The sequence below is a fragment of the Bidens hawaiensis genome, unplaced genomic scaffold, assembly GCF_021521415.1.
Source record: "Bidens hawaiensis isolate Kalapana, Puna unplaced genomic scaffold, B.hawaiensis_p1.1 tig00008376_1, whole genome shotgun sequence".
NCBI classification, from domain to species: domain Eukaryota; kingdom Viridiplantae; phylum Streptophyta; class Magnoliopsida; order Asterales; family Asteraceae; genus Bidens; species Bidens hawaiensis.
Window position 1 is genome coordinate 284,090 of NW_027491594.1, and position 18,490 is coordinate 302,579.

General features: G+C 32.7%; 1 protein-coding gene across 1 annotated transcript; it reads right to left on the minus strand.

Moving 5' to 3' along the window:
* LOC143637704 (homeobox protein BEL1 homolog) lies at positions 1-3,158 on the minus strand (the record flags this gene model as incomplete). Its single annotated transcript, XM_077105030.1, has 4 exons — positions 1-661; positions 860-920; positions 1,877-2,259; positions 2,568-3,158. Coding segments are annotated over 4 exons (1,617 nt in total), but the record flags the coding sequence as incomplete, so codon positions are not given.
* Between the last annotated feature and the right edge of the window lie 15,332 nt (positions 3,159-18,490).

Below are 18,490 nucleotides of genomic sequence, written 5' to 3' on the forward strand. Positions count from 1 at the left end.
TCCTAACACTATATATATAAACACTACATACGTTTTTCGTTTTGAACTTTTAATATATAGTGAAGATATAAACATTTTCTTAGCCAGCCAAATCATGAAGCAGTTGCACCCCCATTAAATTCCTATTGGGCAAATTTTGTCCTTGATCACCCTCCAGAAGAGAAGAATATTGTATTGCAGTTTGGCAATCTTCCATATTGTCTCTAGGGTAATATAGTGACACCCCATCACCACCACCAGCATCTTGTTGTAATCCTAAGGTCAAAGAAACATTACTACTGCGGCTACCGCCACTATTATTACCAAAGTTATGATTGTATGCTGAAAAGTCCAGCTCTACTGCTCCAAAAGAATCAGTTGAGGCCCTTGATAAACTATGGTGAAAGTCATGGCTAAGGCTTTTTGTGACATGGTGGTCATGATGATTTATTATGGAAGAAAGACAATCGGAGTCTCTCCGGATAAGCTGATCCACTGTCGGTTTTTGCTCCATTTGCGTGATTAATACGGTGTTCTTGTTAACCGTTGCGTTGAATCTAACCGAGGCACCTTGATTGTTTTCATGATTATTATTGTTGTTATCCTTTGTTTCTTCCATATACATCTCCTCCACCATGGGCTTCCATAGCCTAACTCTTGCATTGATGAACCAATTTGATACCTTTGCTCAAGTAAAACAAATTGTTACAAGAAAGAATAATTGTGCCTTGTACGTGATGCAAGTATCCATCGCTAGGACTATTAAAAAGTGTCGGCATTGTATCATGTGACGAGAAATAATAAGTGATTTTTAGCAGTCTAGAAAAAAATTGTGTGTGAATTAAGTGTTAGCGATAAAAGGATGGTGATATTGACATGCCTGGCTTTTTGAGAGACCGGATTGTCGGGCTAGAATGCGTTTGTTGACATCACTAGGGTACCTGTAATTTCATGTAATCTATAGTTAAGTATATAGAACTATATGAGATTAATAAAAGTTGTTGAAATAACAATCGACATCACTAGGATACCTGTAATTTTATGTAATATATAGTTAAGTATATAGAACTATATGAGATTAATAAAAGTTAGTTGAAATAACATTAAACAAGTTTAATTGTACATGGTAAATTAAAAGTATGTTTTGTATAATTTAAGGAACTATGAAAGAAGTTTAAAAAATAACTTTTGTGGATGAGATTAAAGAAAGGGCACATTTATATGGCCCCTAAAGAAAGATGCAAAGGAATCAAATCCACAAGAAAATAAAAGAAGAAAGCCCCAAGAGATAAAATAATAAATAAAATAAAATAAAATTTGATAGTATATATAAGAGCATTCCCATCCCATCCCATCCCATCCCCCGTAATTATGTGAGGGTGATTGGTAAATTATAGGGTGAGGTTTTGAATGAATGTGAGTGTAAATTATAGGGTGGAAAGAAATATGTAGTGTTTTTTTGTAAATTTGGGGAAAATTGTTTGCCCCTATTTATTTTTTAATATTTGTTGGATTGGTTGTGAGTAGAGGAGAGAGAAAACTGTAATGATAAAAGTATTATTTAATTTAACAGGAAAGAGAAATGTAGTGTTTTGTATTGTAATTATAGAGATAAGGATGAAGAATGGGATGAATGCTCTAATATGACAAAATATACTTTAGGAATCAACATTGGGATGAAAACAAATGATTGAGGAGAGATTGAAAAGAAATATTTTTTATAAGCATTATCTTTCAAACAATTAAACCTAATTTTCAAACTACCAATTAATTTTTGTGATGAATTTTTCACAAAACTAGGTTCCATAAGAATCCTATAAAAATTGTTTTTATCTTTAATGCGTTTAGATGACAATTACAAATCTTTTAAACTAGTGGCGGCGATAAGGGCGCTTACGGGTGTAGGAAGTGCTCAAATAGCCAAACACGAAGAATGTTCACAGATTGCTCAGGCAATCCGCGTTGAGGCCGCCAAGGGTGGCTATCCATCATGGCCATTTGTTGTAAAGACCTCTCTTGCCTTAAAGATTGATCAAGTAGTCTTAGCCTAGGAGTCTCCCCTTTTGTTGCACCAAGGGTAGAAATGTCTTTTTCTCCCATCGCCTTCTTCGTCTCCCTTATCTGACCTACAATTTCATCTCTTAAACACCTAAAATGCCTAGACATTGCCTTTGAAGCCAAGGCTGAATAAACTTTTGCTGCATCATTACCGGCCACCGCTTCAAATGATGAAACCAATGCCTTCATTTGATCACAATAATTATAGTATTTTCTATCCACCTATATATAAAACAATAAAAACCAACAGTAAATCTTTCATGTGATTTTAACTAATAAACACAAATCAGTACTTAACTTTTAGTAACAAACACTTAACAAGAAAAGAGGTTTCTCAAATTAAATAAAGCAGCAAACTTCATGTGGCATTTATAATAGAAAGATTGTGGTCACTTCATTATATAATTATCAATTTAAAAGAAAAAAATATAAAAATAAAAACAAAAAAACCTTTACAACAAAATCATGCTAAACAGTACAATATTCAATTTGGATATTGCTTAAAGTTTTAAAATACAAATTAATAATACCTCGTTAAGCATTTGAAGGAGCTTTGATTTTCTATTTTGCAACTCCAAGAACTCAAGAGAATTTAAAGCTATATTCTTGGAATAACTAGCATTCATATTATTCAAATTATCATGATCTTGACACTGATTGGTTCTTTGAGCCTTTGCCTTTGCCTTTGTAGAATGATCATTTTGCTTTGTACCAAGACTGCAAAACTCATAAAGGAGATCTTGTGCTTGTACCAAGTACTTTGAACTTCTTAAGTTGAACTGTGAACTCTCATGTTGATCAGTACAATTCATGATTATACTTCCTGATTGTCTTAAGATCTCATCTTGATCATGTTGCTCATACATAGCCATGGGTTTCCCATAATGCCCTTGGTGATTATGATGATGATTTTGTGATTGTCTTACAAGCTCAAAGGCTTGTAGTCCAATGGAGGAAGGATTAGTGGAAGATAGAGAAAGAGAAAGGCCTTTACTTGGTCTTTCATTTGGTTCACATGGGATTGATACACATCTTTGGAGAGATGATAATTCATCAAACTGACAGTAATCTCCGGTGCTGGTACCCGCAATCATGACTGGTTTGGAAGAAGATGAAGGAAAAAATCAGGGTTTCTGGAAGAAATGACAATAATCTCTGGCGCCGGTACCCGCAATTATAATATTATTGCTTCCTCATCATAACATGATGATGATAAATATAATGATGATGGTGATGGTGATGAAATCAACATAAAAAGATTCAGAAAAGATGCAAAAAAAAAAAAAAAAAAATCTTTTTATATCTTAACTTGAGTTCTTGATCCACTTTCTTCCTAGAAACCCTAAATAATATGTGATAGATAGCTCAGTTGGTGGTGGTGTGTTCAAAAGGCAAAACATGTGATGATAACATAGCACAACATGTTAGAGATTGAGCTTGATCACTAGCAGATGAGTAGGCGTCGGTGGTGGTGATAACTATATATATTGGAAGGGGATTAATGGGTGTGGAAGCTAGAGTGACAATTTTCTACATAGATTAAGTTTCCAAGTGCAATATATTTACTTGATATAACCAAGAAAATATGTTATCAATGCACGCCACCATTTGGTAGTAACTAATAAAGGGTGTTATATACGGTTATAACATATGAATCATATTAAATGAAATGAAAACCTTGTTACATTAAATAAGAATAACATAAAACAAAACTCAATATACTTTAATTTAATATATATAATAGTTTAATTTGTGGGGTGTGTAAGTGTTTATATGCATATATCCAGTTTACGTATACGAAGCCATTTTTTTTTGTATATGCGACATGTGTATTTTAGCCGAAAGTAGATATATGCCCGAAAGCATTAGTCATGCCTAGTACCTGTATTACGCAACCTATCTATAATTAACATATGAATATATAATTACCCAACCAACATATGCGTATATAAATACACAATGTTATAATAACATACGAATAATTGCACATGTATATTTATGTTTATTTAAGTCACTTAAAAAATATAGCATTACTATTTTAAAAATAAAGATATAAAAATATAGATTTTATGATACATATTCAAAAATATATAAAAGTTATTTAATTTATAAAAAAAATTGATGGAACTAAATTGAACCAAACAATATCAACATGGCTTTTTTCTTTTTATCCTATAGACATTTTTAACTTTTTATTGATCAAACACACACATAAATATATATATATATATGTATGTATGTTTGTATATATATATGAGAGGATCATTTGAGAAACTTGTTGAGTTTTTTAAAAACTTAATAACTTTATTATTAACCACATATTTAATTAAATAGATTAAATTATGTGGTTGAGATTAAATGTAATTAAAAAATTAAGTAGGAGAGAGAATAAAGATGTATAGTGATTACACTAATTTAAACATCCGTACACTTATGTAAAAAGTTGACTCGAAACGTAAAAAATTCTGTATTTTTTCTACGTATATGTAACCTACATATATTACGTATATGTAAAAAAATGCAAAAAAAAAAATTGTTACATTGAGTTCTCTCGAGTTCTTAAAACTCAAATTGGTTCTCAAAAGAAATCAATTATATATATATATATATAACAAAAGATAAATGCTATAATTTACAATTTCACATCTATCTATATTCCATATCTACTACTCTAATAAAAGAATACCTCTTTTTGCCACTTGTCACTCTCTCAACCCCCCTCGTCCTTTTCTTCTATAACTCAATTTTTCAAAAGGAATTATAATGTGTTTAATATGATGGCAAAGTTATAGTAATCTTACAATACTAATAAAAGAACATGTTGAAGCTTAGGTGTCAAGCTCATATTTTACCTAATTCCTAATTTCTCATCTCATTCATTCTAGCTATTCATGGGTCATGGATCAAAACCATTTTGTCAAATGGGTTATAACATAGTGTGGATTATATTCATTATTGAATCAAGTGTCATTTTTATACCAAAGGTTTGACTAACTACACAACTTTAGTACATTTTTTAAAATTTCTTGCAAATCAACACCTAGTGTTTCTTTTCGTTAACCCTGTTTGTTTTTTTCCATTAAGTCGACATTAAATTAATTCACTAAGTATTTTGAGAATAACAACTGAAATAACAGACCTTATTTATCTTTATCATTTGCAAAATCCGTGTAATTCACGGGTTCAAAAGCTAGTACAATTATAATCCAAGCAATACAATAACACTTTTGTGTATGCATTAAAAACTCACTTTAGTCAATTTTATACCAGTTTGACCCATTAAATAATAAAAGATTATTTTAATTTTTCGGTCTTCTCTAAATATAAATCAATAGATTATTTTAGGTAAATATATTTTAGGGAAGAAATAAAGGGTTTAATATGAGAAAGCTATAATCACAAATTTTTTAATCTGGTCAAATCATTTACTATGCTTAAATACCTGAAAATCCGAATTCTTTGATTATTTGGAAAGATGTACGGTGTTTCAAGATGACCATATACAAAAGCCAAGGTTAATCATTAATGATGGTTGGTTTGTACTTGAAAGAACCCGTGTTCTCAAATGGACAACTAAACGTTGCCTTTTCAAGAGTGATGTTGACTAAAGATATTTATTCATGATAAATATAGTTATTGATCAATGCAACCACAAATGTAGTATATAAGAAAATTTTTTGTTATTTTTAAATTATTTGTGTAATGTTTGCTTTGTAATTCATGTAATTTTAATGTAAATTATAATTGTATTAACAACATATGATAATTGTGTTATTTATTGTATTTTGCTTGATGTTTAAATTAAAATTCTCATCAATTCCCGTGTAATACATGGGTCTCAAACTAATATATAACATTATGAATTTAAGTGAGCCATATTCATTTGCCCTTGCATCATAAACGCACCCATCTACTTTTACTATTACCGTCGCTAAACTACATTCATTTTTCTTAGTAAGATCACATTATAGGGATGGTAATGCGTCGGGTTTAGGTATTCTCAAACCTATACCTGGTTATAAAAGTCCATCCCAAACCCGTCCCAAACTAGTCGGGTTTCGGGTTTTCCCATCGGGTTTCGGGTTTTGACAAAATGTCCGTCGGGTATACACGGCTCAGGTTTTGACAAAATATAACTAATCGATTACAAAGATGGTTACCATAAAGGTAAAATATCTCAAATACTTGGCATAAACAAGTTTCGAAAAATAATATATTTGAAATATAGTGTGTGTGTGTGTGTGTGTATATATATATTATAATAAGCTACATCGGGTAAATCGGGCATATAATCGGGTAAATGGATCTATGTTATCGGGTAATCGGGTCGGGTAATCAGATATACTAGAAATCCCAAACCCGTCCCAAACCCACGAAAAATTTCAAAATAGTAATCCCAAACCCTAACGGGTCAGGTATTACCCGTCCCATTTATGTCGGGTTTCGGGTTTTCCCATCGGGTTCGAGTTTCATTGCCATCCCTAGATCACAACCTTGGAGGAAGCTAAATCGTCATCTTTGTCTTTCGTTCATGAATATACATTCAGCCCACAACCTGTAATCCTTTTGTATCCAATGACACACAATCAGATAATGGTAACACATCAATCTCTAACCATGCCATCCTCTCATTGTTCACAAAGTTTTTATCAAGTTGTTTAATTTCATCTCTTTAAAGATATGTTTCAGCTCTTCATTAATTTTAAACCGACTAGAAATCCAACCAAACCTATTATCATTCCACGTAATGATTCAATGAATCAAAATTTCACTAAAGTCATCCTTTAAACACACCTTATATAGATACGATATAAATTTTACATCACTTGAACCCAACATGTCATAAGTTTCCATCCTAACTTTTTTATTTGATCTGTCGCATGAGCGTTCTGACCTTTATCATAGTTAATCTCATTCCCTTGATTAACCATAAACAGCTGTCGCATATGTTTTATTAAAACATGTGTGAAGTGTTGGAAAGATTAGAGCCGGCTAAGGATAATCACCAGAACGCAGAAAACTATGTTATAGACACACGTAAGCATATTGACACCGAGAAGCAAATTTGATTACCAAACCCTTGTGACTTATGATTTATGAACTAGTCTACGGTTTGTAACTTGGCAAAAAGGAAATCTCAAACGAGTTGGACTTAGAATCGGATACCCTACACATGTCTCTCCTCTCTTTAACTAACTAAAACTTGAGCCTAAACAAAAAGGCCTACAAACCCATCATGCAGTACAATGTGTTGTTATGTTAATCAGTTTCATACTCCTAATTACAAAACAATATACAACTTTTACTAGGTAATTAATGTGCATATATCTATGGCGGCTTTCTTTTGAGTTTGAGAATTTACGTTGCATTTTTAGATGGTCATCGATCAATGGTGGTGGGTGGTCCTGTATAACCAGTTAATTCTAATTAAGACAGCTATTAAAGAAGCCATTCATACCATATCTTCCCCAAAAATGGGACCATCACCATTCCACTTATTTTATTTTTTCTTCACTTTCATCTTTTAGGCCGTTTGCTTACATGTTTACGGAATTTGATTATGAATGAATAATGTTTTATTTATTTATATGAAGTTTGCAAAATAATGAAAATGAAATGCTAATTGCTAAAGTGATTATTAAGTTTGTAAAAAGAACAAGCTCTGACTAGATATGTCACACTATATCATTTGGTGCTTTATATTTTGACATGATTTAAACCAATCCAAACTTGCAATAAATCTGTTTTAAACTACTTTCTTTCAATTTTTTTATGCAGTCTTTTTGGACTTCAAAAACCAAAACTTTTAAACAAAGACACAATTCGCTCTCTGTCTTTTTCCACTCTCCACCACGATTATAAAGGCGCCACACCCCCTTCTGGTGGTCCTGGCATCCGTCCGACCACAGACCACTGCCGTCTGTCACAGGCTCGTGCCTTTCTTTGATCGCCTTTCTCCAGACTTGCTAGTTGCTACTCTTCCTCAAATCCTCCGACCGTGACGGTGAGTTTAGATCTATTTGTTAATTGTTCTTGATATTGTTAATCACTTAGATTCATTTGTTAATTGTTAAGTTATTTGCTAAATTTTATATTATAATTAGCAAATTAAACCAGTGGTAAAGCATTATTATGTAATGAACCAACCTGAACCGTCGAACTGACCCAAAGTTTTTATATCCGATTCCAAGAAATTGGAGTATTTAAAATTGGTGCACCACCTGAAAAAAAATTACTGGATCCGTTACTAGCAATAAGAGATCAAATGGATGAGAAACTGATCCAACTATATATGTTCTAAAGTTTTTATATCATGATCGTATGGTTGGTTGATTTAAATGCCAATCATGAAGAGTAGCCTAACCACTAGCACTGATCATAGCCTCTCATCCATTGTATCTGTTACTAACACTAATAGCAAGAGGGGTGGTCACTCAAGATACTTATTTCCCCACCAATCTCATAATGTCATGTCATTTAACCCATATATTACCCTAAAACCACTAATCAATAGGAAGCACTCCACTCAACTACCCTCTCTCTCTCTCTCTCTCTCTCTCTGCCACACACATGCCATCTTTCTCCTCCTAACTTCATCGGGTAGTAGTCCACTATTTTTGGTACCCTAAAAGCCATTTAAGGTGACAGCAGCGGTGTTACCTTTCGGGTATAGGTACTCGTTTTCACTTTACCGCTGCCCCCCCCCCCCCAATTAGAGACGAAAATTGGGCATGTTTGTAATGGGTATTGAAATCTCAATGTCATACCCGATTATAAAACTGTGTTTCATGCCTGACTCAATACTCATCATGGATTTCTCGGATAATTATCTGTAACTTATGGTTTATACATGTTAGCTTGTTAAAATTTACCTTATGACATTTTCAAATACATTTCTTACTATTATACTTTTATATAACTTTTAATGCCCAATGGAAGAAAAGAAATAAGCTAAAAATTAATTAGAAAGTAGTTTATTCTTTTAACCAATGAACAAGAAAAACATAACTACAAAAGTATTTTTGTGTATAATTCGATAAACAAGTATGCATGTTACAGATAATCGGATCAAGTATCACCTAATAGTATTTTCCTTGCATACACAGTTTTTTTTCCAATGAATCTTATACACGCATGTCCCGCTACTTGTATACCATCCCTGGCTGCTAACAGCAGGAAGAGAAGATACAATGTAATGAGCATAAACACATATGTTTTATTTATATACTAAGAAAAATAATCAATAAAGAAAAAAAAATCAGGTTGGGTCATCTAATGCTAAGACCAAATGCAGTGATGGGGGAAGAAAATGTAACATCTCATATTGGATGAGGAGGAGAACGAGGCTTCTTTATAAGGAGGTGGATATGTAACACCCCGGCTTAAGCGGAAACGCCCGAGTGTGACGTACAGATTGCTCAGACACACGTGGCACTATTAAGTGACCATAATAACATTAATTCATTAAATAGCCAAGTACACAAGTTCAATCAAGTAAACAATACGAGTTTAAATCAAAGATAAACAATAATCAAAACAAATGTCTCGTTTATTAAATAACCTAGGTATTCTAAGTGTCTTCTAGTCCTTCATCCTCTAATCACGGTACCTGTAACATATGTATAAAATATGGTCAGCTATAAATATAGCTGGTGAGTTTCCACAGTTTAAATACGTACATAAAAATCATACAATTCATAGACATGTGGTAAACGAGCAAGTAAGTCATTTCCAGTTGGTACAACCAACGTACTTGGATAATCGCGCAAGTAAGGTCCTTTCCAATTGGTAACAACCAACGTACTTGGATAACGAGGCCCTTTTCCACTCGATACAAATGGACCGGAGTGCAAAGGGGGGCGTATGATCATACTTAATGAGGCTTCCCAATCGTGCAAGTAATACAAGTAACACACAAGTCCATATACAAATTGTAGTTTTGTAATAGAAGAAATAATACTTGAATTTTATAAGGATACATATGCTACCCTAAAACATTAAAACATTAAAAAGGGGTGGTGAAAAACTCACCTTAGTAATTGAAGTGAAAAAGGAATAAGAATAACTTGAAGGCGTCAAAGGAAACCGAAGCGGTCAATCCGTACGAACTATAAATAAGAATAAACACAACTTTTAACGGCTAGTCTAACGGGATTTTAAAGTTGATTAATTGCACGAATAATTTTAGAATTTAGTTATTATTTTATAATTTTATTACGAATCTTATGGCTCTTTGATTATTTTATTATTGTTCATGCTAAATGGTAACTTGTTGATTAATAAGATATAAATAGTTTAACGACGAGAATTATGAAGTTTAAACATTAGAGATACTTGAACTATTGATTACAAGTCGAAAATATGATTATTGTCTTGACAAGATGATTTTTAGGAATTTAAAGTTTACTTTACGTTTATTAAACGATTTTTAATAGCGGCTTATGAAAACGAGAAACTTGGTTTTTTTTAAGTGTGAAATGGTGAGTTATATTTTATATTAAATTTACATAATTTTTTTTTATTTAAAAAGACTTTTATGATTTATTTATGATTTTTAAATGATAAAAATTATTAAATTAATAAAACTGGTTTATATAAAAAAATAAAGTGTCTAACCCGGGTCTCTATGCTACTAGTTCTGAGTGTTAACCAACTGGTCTGGGTCTCATATTCGTTATGAGCATGGTTTTAATTATTTATATATATTATTAGTTTTTAATGGTTGTGATTAATAAAAATAATAATGATAACAGCTTACCAAAAAGAAAAGCTTGACCCGGGTTTCGAACCCGGGTCTGGTGGTTTACAACACACAGACATAACCAACTGTGCTACATGGAACATTCGTTAAAGACTTAAGAATATATATATATATATATATATATATATATATGTATGTATGTATAATATTTCAGGTTCTTCTTCTTCAAGAAAAACCCTAGATTTTGCAATTGGGTAATTCGTTTTAAGTTTGATCAAATTAGTTTAGGGTTATTGTTTGTTGACTCAACGCCATTATAAAACATATATCAATTACCTTTTATCGTTTTGATTTGTCGGAGAACAAGGGTCGCCGGAAAACTTAAGAAAGAAACTCCCAATTACAGAGAAATCTGTTTATTAGAGGGGGATTGGAGAGAATGAGCGAGTTGTTTCGAGGTTTAGGCACCTATTTATACTAGTGGAAGGAGCGTCTACGCGTTAATTCCAAGGATTTGATTAACGAAAAATCCGGCGGGGATCGCGGGTTTAATTCACGAGGCTACAGGTTGTTATAACAAAATTAATGAGTTGGTTAATGTTTTACGACGACGGAGAAACGTTTTTATATAACTATTTTGTAAAAAAAATAGGATTTTAAGGTGTTTGGCCATCGCCGGCGCCGCCACCGGCGGCCGGCCGGAAAAACGTGCAAGGGGAAGGGGGTAGGGTTTGTTATAATATTATAATTTAAATAAAATTTACAGTTTCAGCCCCTTATGTTTAACAAACTTATTATATGTAATTTAAATTCTTTTAAGTTAAAATAAGTTTTCAAGTTTTACACTTTTGACCCTAAACTTAATAATCGAATTAAATGGTTTTCGGTTTGGATTATTTACGCGTTTTAACTCGCTTAACGTTTAAGGCTCGGGGTTTCATAAATAAATTGAACATAGTAATAGATGAACGAACGTTGAACGTAAATGTCGGGAATACTTTATTAATGATAAATAATAATGAATATACATCAAAACGACCCAACGGGTCGGGTTTACAAATACGAATATGAATATCTCTATAATTACATTAAAAATCACTAATAAATAATATTTTGTTTGTATTTTTTTCATTACAGTTTTTCCCTCCTTTACTCACAACCAATTCAACAAATATTAAAAAATAATAGGAGCAATCAATATTCCCCTAAATTTACAAAAAAAAAATTACTACATTTCTCTCTTCACCCTATAATTTGCACTCATTACCCCACCATTTAATTTGCAAAACCCTATCACATAAGCTTAGAGGAGCTGTTGAAAATACTCTGAAAGGTAGCAAATTTTGGGGGAAGAAGGCAAAACGCAATTTGGCTCCAATGTTACAAGAGTGGCATGTGAGTTTGTCCCTCATACAAAATTTATATTTTTTGTTGATTTAAAGCAGGTGGTCCACTTTATGAACCAAGCTTTATCCGGCGTCTGTAATTGACCAATGCGTTTATTTGTTTTAACGAATTATTTAGAATCCCATGTATTACACATGGTAAGGCTAAACGTTATGGAGTAATGTTGGGGGATACCACCACTATTCACGTCGGAGCCGCTAGCTATGCACGTCCCCTTATCCCCCCCCCCCCTCCCCCGAGCGTCTACATGCTACCACGCAGTATTTAACGGCCCTTAGCCAGCAAAAGTGATGCGGATTTAACGCGATGGTGATGCCCACGACGTTCAGCATAAAGAAATCTAATTTATATACATAGTAATTAAAAAAATATGGTTCTAAAAACTCGCTTATTGCACGGTTGAATAAACTCGTTTATTAAACTAGTTGAATAAAATTTAAATATAATAAGTTAGCACATGCAGTAGTAACTACATGTATTTACAAAAAAAATAATAAATAAATAAAAATAAATAAAAGAAAGTGAGATGACAATTGCAGATTCTGTTAAATTAGTTTTTATACATTTTTTAACGTTGTTATAACTTTTTATATAATTGATGGTGTTAATTCAATTAGAGTGTATTTCATTCTTAGGGTTAGGTTATAATAGTAAGTATACTAGGTTATAATAGCAAGTATACTTTTTGTAGGAAGAATAAGAAGTAATCTTGTCAATTGATTTTAAACATAGATGGTTGAGATTAGTTTAGGGGAAATCAAGTACGAACATAAGGTTAAGGGTATAAAAGAAATAACACATTTCTTGACTTTCTCTCTTCACATGCAAAGCACATGCCAAATTCTCTCATCATTTTTAAACGCCCATAACTTTTTTTTACGACCTTTTTATTGAAAAACAAATTCTCCATAATAACGAGTGTCTTTTTATCTTTTATATGAGTACCATATTGTAATATAAAAATTAAAAAAATTAGTGAGTTTTTTACAAATTGTGTTTTACAAAATTGTGTTATACAATATTATTTTTCATTGTGCTTTTTTTTCATTGTGTTTTTTCCATTGTGTTTTTTACATTGTGCCATACAATTGTGTTTTTTATTGTGTTTTTTTTTCTTAGTGTATTTTTCCATTGTGTTTTTCATAGTGTTTTCCATTGTGTTTTTTCGGACTTTTCCGGCAAGGTGGTGACGGTTGTGGTGGCGGTGGGCGGTGGAGTGGCGGTGGTTGTAGGAGATGAGTGAAGATGTGATTGGGTTTTATGTAAGTGAGTTTTTGAAATTAATTTAAGTGGGTTTTGAGATTAAAGTAAGTGAGTTTTGAGATTAAAGTGTTAGACTAAAATAACCTCATTCCTAGCCTTCTTAAAAAAATCAAACTTCTTATTTGAATATAACCCTTCATTCTTAAATATTCATTTAGCACAGTTAAGTTAACTTAAAATATAATTATAAATATATAAATAAAAATAAAAAAACCTAAGAACAAAAACTTAGATTTTTTTATACCAGCTATTTTCTTTTTTTTTATTATTATTATTATTTGACATATTGTAATTTTACCATTCAAACCATTCATCCACGTTGAATATTTTATATTATTTTAGAAATCATTCATAATAAAAACAATTATTATACTCTACTGTTTTTTTTTTAATATTTTAATGGGTGATTTTAAATTTAGTGTTATTTGTAGACTTAACTAAAAACGTAAAAGTAAAAAAAAAAGTTTGTTTAGTTGTTTGAGGACTTTAAAAAAATAGTTATTTGGGGACTTGAGTAACTATCCGTAAATAAATAAGAAGTATTCACTATCGAATGTATTTTAAATATATAAATATAGCTAGTTTTATCTTTCATATTGTGGTGTTGTTTTACATGATTTATTTATAATATATATATATATATATATATATATATAGGATTAGTATCATTTAAGAACTCCTAAATTATTTAAGAACTTGAAGAAACTCTTCATAACTAATGTTTTTTATAAAATTTTTTGTATGCTAAAGTTATTTGAGTGTAGCTTTATCAGTTTTGATATCTATATTTACGATTACAATTATTACAATTATGAAAATTAGTTTTTTACATATATCTATATTTTTTTTACACATATGTAAATTTTTTATCACATATATTTTACAGATGTGTAACTTGTGATTTATATATGTAGTCAATTTTTTTTTAAATATGATAAAAACAAGTTTCAAATAATGTTAATATATAAAAAAATTTTAAAAAATATTTGGTTTTTAAGAGTTCCTAAAAGTTTTTATTTTTTTAAGTTCTCAAATAAAACTAACCCTATATATATGTGTGTGTGTGTGTGTGTGTGTGGATTTTTAGTTTTATTTATTGTAAGAAATCTAATAATATACTTAGCATTTGATGATGAAACGGTTTCATAAATAAATGAGAAGTAATAATCCGATTTAAAAACTATCTGAGTTTGGGGAGACCCATGACCCGCTTATTTTTTTTACTATAAAATTGTTTCTTAATCATAAATAATCAATGTTGTAAAAGTAGGTCTCCAAGTCCGAGTACTCATCGAGTATTCGCTACAAGGTATGGCACTGAGGAGAGTTTCTTCAATTCCGCTTAGTTACAGAGAATCGATCAAATGTTGTCAACCCCAGCTAGGCAGCTAGAATCACATATAGTCGGTTAACTTGGCCGATTTGACTTAAAAAAGAAAACATAATTCATAGTTCTATAATATTATAAAATATGTTAGTCCCATTTTGATGTTTTAGTCTTTTGTATTGTAATTATATGTAATAGGCTCTAGTTGTTAGTTGTGAATGTTTAGGCCCAAGAGAAATAATCTTGTAAAGCCCATTGGACATTTGATGTGACTTACTTCTCATGCATGCTTCCCTATAAATAGGAAGTATGCCATGAGAAGCAAGAGTTGTTCATGATTAATCAATAGAAAACCTTTTGCTAACTCTCATTTTCTCTTTCTCTCGGCTTTCTTTCTTTCTCTCTAACCACCCGAAAATAACATCTCAAGATCCGAGACCGCTTAGGTGGCTTTGTGTGATTTTCGCTAGCACTAAGCTCGGTTGATGCAAGATTATTGTTAGATCCACCCGCAAGGGACCTACAATTGGTATCGGAGCTTCGGCTCACTAGTTGAGGGTTTTGGATTACAACCTTGGGTTTTGATTTTGAGTAGAAGAAAACAAGTGTTCTTGAAAAGAAAGTTCACAAAAGCCACAAAAACAAGAAAAATACAAAAAGAATCGGGCAAAATCTTCACAAAATGTCTTAGAAAGTGTTCTTGGTGAAGATAACAAGTGTTCAAGTTCTAGATCTAAAAAGGTTTTAGGCTAAAAGGTGATAAGCTTTGGTGTTATGGGTTGTTGAAAAGTGTTAAAATTAACAAGTTAAGTTTTTTCGCTTCTCATGGCATCAAAATTAGTGTACCAACCTTTGACCTAGTACTGACAAGTTAGGCGGAACTGATCCCGAGAAAGATTGCTTCTGGAAGCTTAAAACTTTTTTGCTTCGCATAAAATCTTTTTCGCTTCACATCATTGTTCACTTTTTCGCTTCGCTTGGAACTTTTTCGCTTCGCTTTACTGTTCACAATATTTTTCGCTTGCTTAACTTTTTCGCTTCGCTTGAAACATCTTTTTCGCTTCGCTTAAAAGCTGTTTCGGGCGAAAAAGTTGACTGTTTTAAATTTCAAGTATTCTTAAGGATTGTTAAAAGTTTGAGACCACCAAGACCATGACGAGCACTGATTCTGAGTTGTTAAAGGGATATTTGTTGTTGGAAAACCAAGTGGGAACCCCTCAAAAGCCTCCTAAGTTTTGACCTTAGATGACAACTTTGCCGACTTGAAATGGAGGTTCATGAACTACATCTCATTGACTGAAACTGACCTAATGCGATGTTTTGAACAAGGTCCTCATATTCCTGTGACTCGCACTGATGCTGGGGAACAACTTAAGACTGTTGAAAACTATGATCAAGCAGACAGAGACTTATTAGCACAAGATAAGAAAGCATATCTCATTTTAACTATCTGTCTTTCAAATGAGATCACTGAGACTCTTCGTGAACACACAAGTGCCAAGGGTTTGTGAAAAGCACTTGTTGAAAAGATTGAAGGAAATGCTGAAATTAGGGAAAACAAGAAGGCCCTATTAAAGGAAGAGTTCAACATGTTCAACCATAGACAAGGTGAAGCTGTGTTGGATTTGGTAAAGAGATTTGAGAAGCTGATAGTTAGAGTCAGAGCTGCCAGTGTCAACATAACCAACTCTGAGGTCAATCACAAGTTGATGAATTCTTTGCCCTACAGTTGGAGTACAAATACAATCACAATCAAGAGAACTACAAATCTAAATGCCATGACAAACAGTGATTTGATTTCTACTATCAAGTAATTTGAAATGGATGAGCAGATGAGAATGAACAATCATCTAAGTTCTCTGAATCAAGCTGGAGTGAGTACTGCTTCCTCAATGCCAACTGCTTTTATTAGCAAGACTCAACAGAATGTGTATCCTGTGACCACTCCTAAGTACTCCCCAAGTGTGCCTTCACAACCAACTGCTTTCATCTCAACTAGCAATCCATCAGACTCTTCAAGTACAAGCTCATTTTAAAAGGCAGTTGACAGTGCGGTTGCCCAAGCATTGAAAGCTCAAGGGATCTCCACATCTTCAAAACCTCAAACAAGCAAACCTTCAAGTTACTGTGAAGCTCTTCCGTTGTTGAATGACTCAAATATCTCAATAGTTCATGCCTTTCTGTCATGTCATGAAGAATTATTGCAGGGAAATCTATTGCCACCACACTTTGTGACTGGGGATTTGAAAGATATCAATCAGAAGAATCTTGAAAAGATGGATATCAAGTACTAAATGGCAATGGCTGTGCAAAGAGCCACAAACTTCATGAAGACGTATGGGAAGGATAGCTTCAATGACTCTAACAGGAAAAGGATTGGATTTGACAAATTGAAGCTACGATGCTACAACTGTGGTGAGATGGGTCATTTTTCACGAGAGTGCACGAATCCCTCAAAGCCAGCAAATGATATTCGTGTGACCGAAGTAACAGAGGAAGAAAACAGCAAAGTTGCTGGAAAAAGGCCTAAAGTGCAGAAGCTAAGCAGCTCAGCTCAAAGAGTAGGGAATCATCCACACAAGGGAAATTCAAGTACAAACTCAAAGGCTCTTGTCTCCCAGTCGGAGGTCCAAACTAGTATGGATTGGGATGATCAATTCCAAGAGCTGCAGAATCCCCTCAACATGGCTGGCATGGCTTTCACGACAAATGATGAAGCATCCTCATCCACTGCTGCAAGTTCTAATGCGTCATTTTCCGATAAGGTAAATAAAAATCTTTGCTCTCAAGCTTGCGTGAACAAAGTTACATATTATAGATATCTTCAGGACGAAGTTTTGAAAGAAAATGCAAAACTTCGTTAACTAAATGTTGAATATGTAAAGGCTGACAAGATCTATGTTGAAAAGATTAAAACTCATCACGATAATGTTGCAAATCTTAAACTTAAAATCTTTCAAGGAGAGCACAATTTCATCTATTATAAGAACATAATTAATAACTTAAAAGATGAGATTGAAAAGTTGAAACTAGATATTTCTGATAAACGAGAAAAGGAAAAACAAGTTGAAAGATCTGAAGCATCATCTGAACAATTAGATTATCTTATTGGAGCTCAAAGAAGTACTAAAGTTAAATCGGGACTAGGCTATGATTATTCAGCGGTGCATCCACCAATGAATGATAATTACACTTGCCTACCCCATTTTAGCTATAATACTTCTCCTGATGAAGAGATGGCCTATGGGATTGGTAAGGTACCAAAACCAGTGAAATTCGTTCCTGCTGTCTCTCCATCAAAAGCTCCAATTCCATCATCAGGTAAGGCTAACGCCAATGTGTCTTGTGTAGCAGGTGATGTAAGTGGTGATTGTGGGAAGGTTAACCAGGGTTGTAAACCAAAAGGAGAATTAGAACCACGTTTTGAATCTTGTGTGGGACTAACAAAAACGATTAACAATCCTGTCTGTAATAAAGTGTGTGAATCAATGTTAGGAAGCTTGATGTCAGGATCAAAAGCTGTGTTTTGTGAAACATCTAGTGATGACTGTTATACAAATATTTGTAATAAAAGTGAATGTTCTTCTTCTGATTCAGAATGTGAAACTGTTTTTGATGAAACCATTGAAGTTAAGGTTAGTGAACAGACTAGTCAGAGTTGCTCATGAACTGATCATAATGTTGAGAACTTAGCAAAAGAGAAATCCAAATTTGAAAATGAAAAACCAAGCACCTCCTGTAAATACGTGCCACCA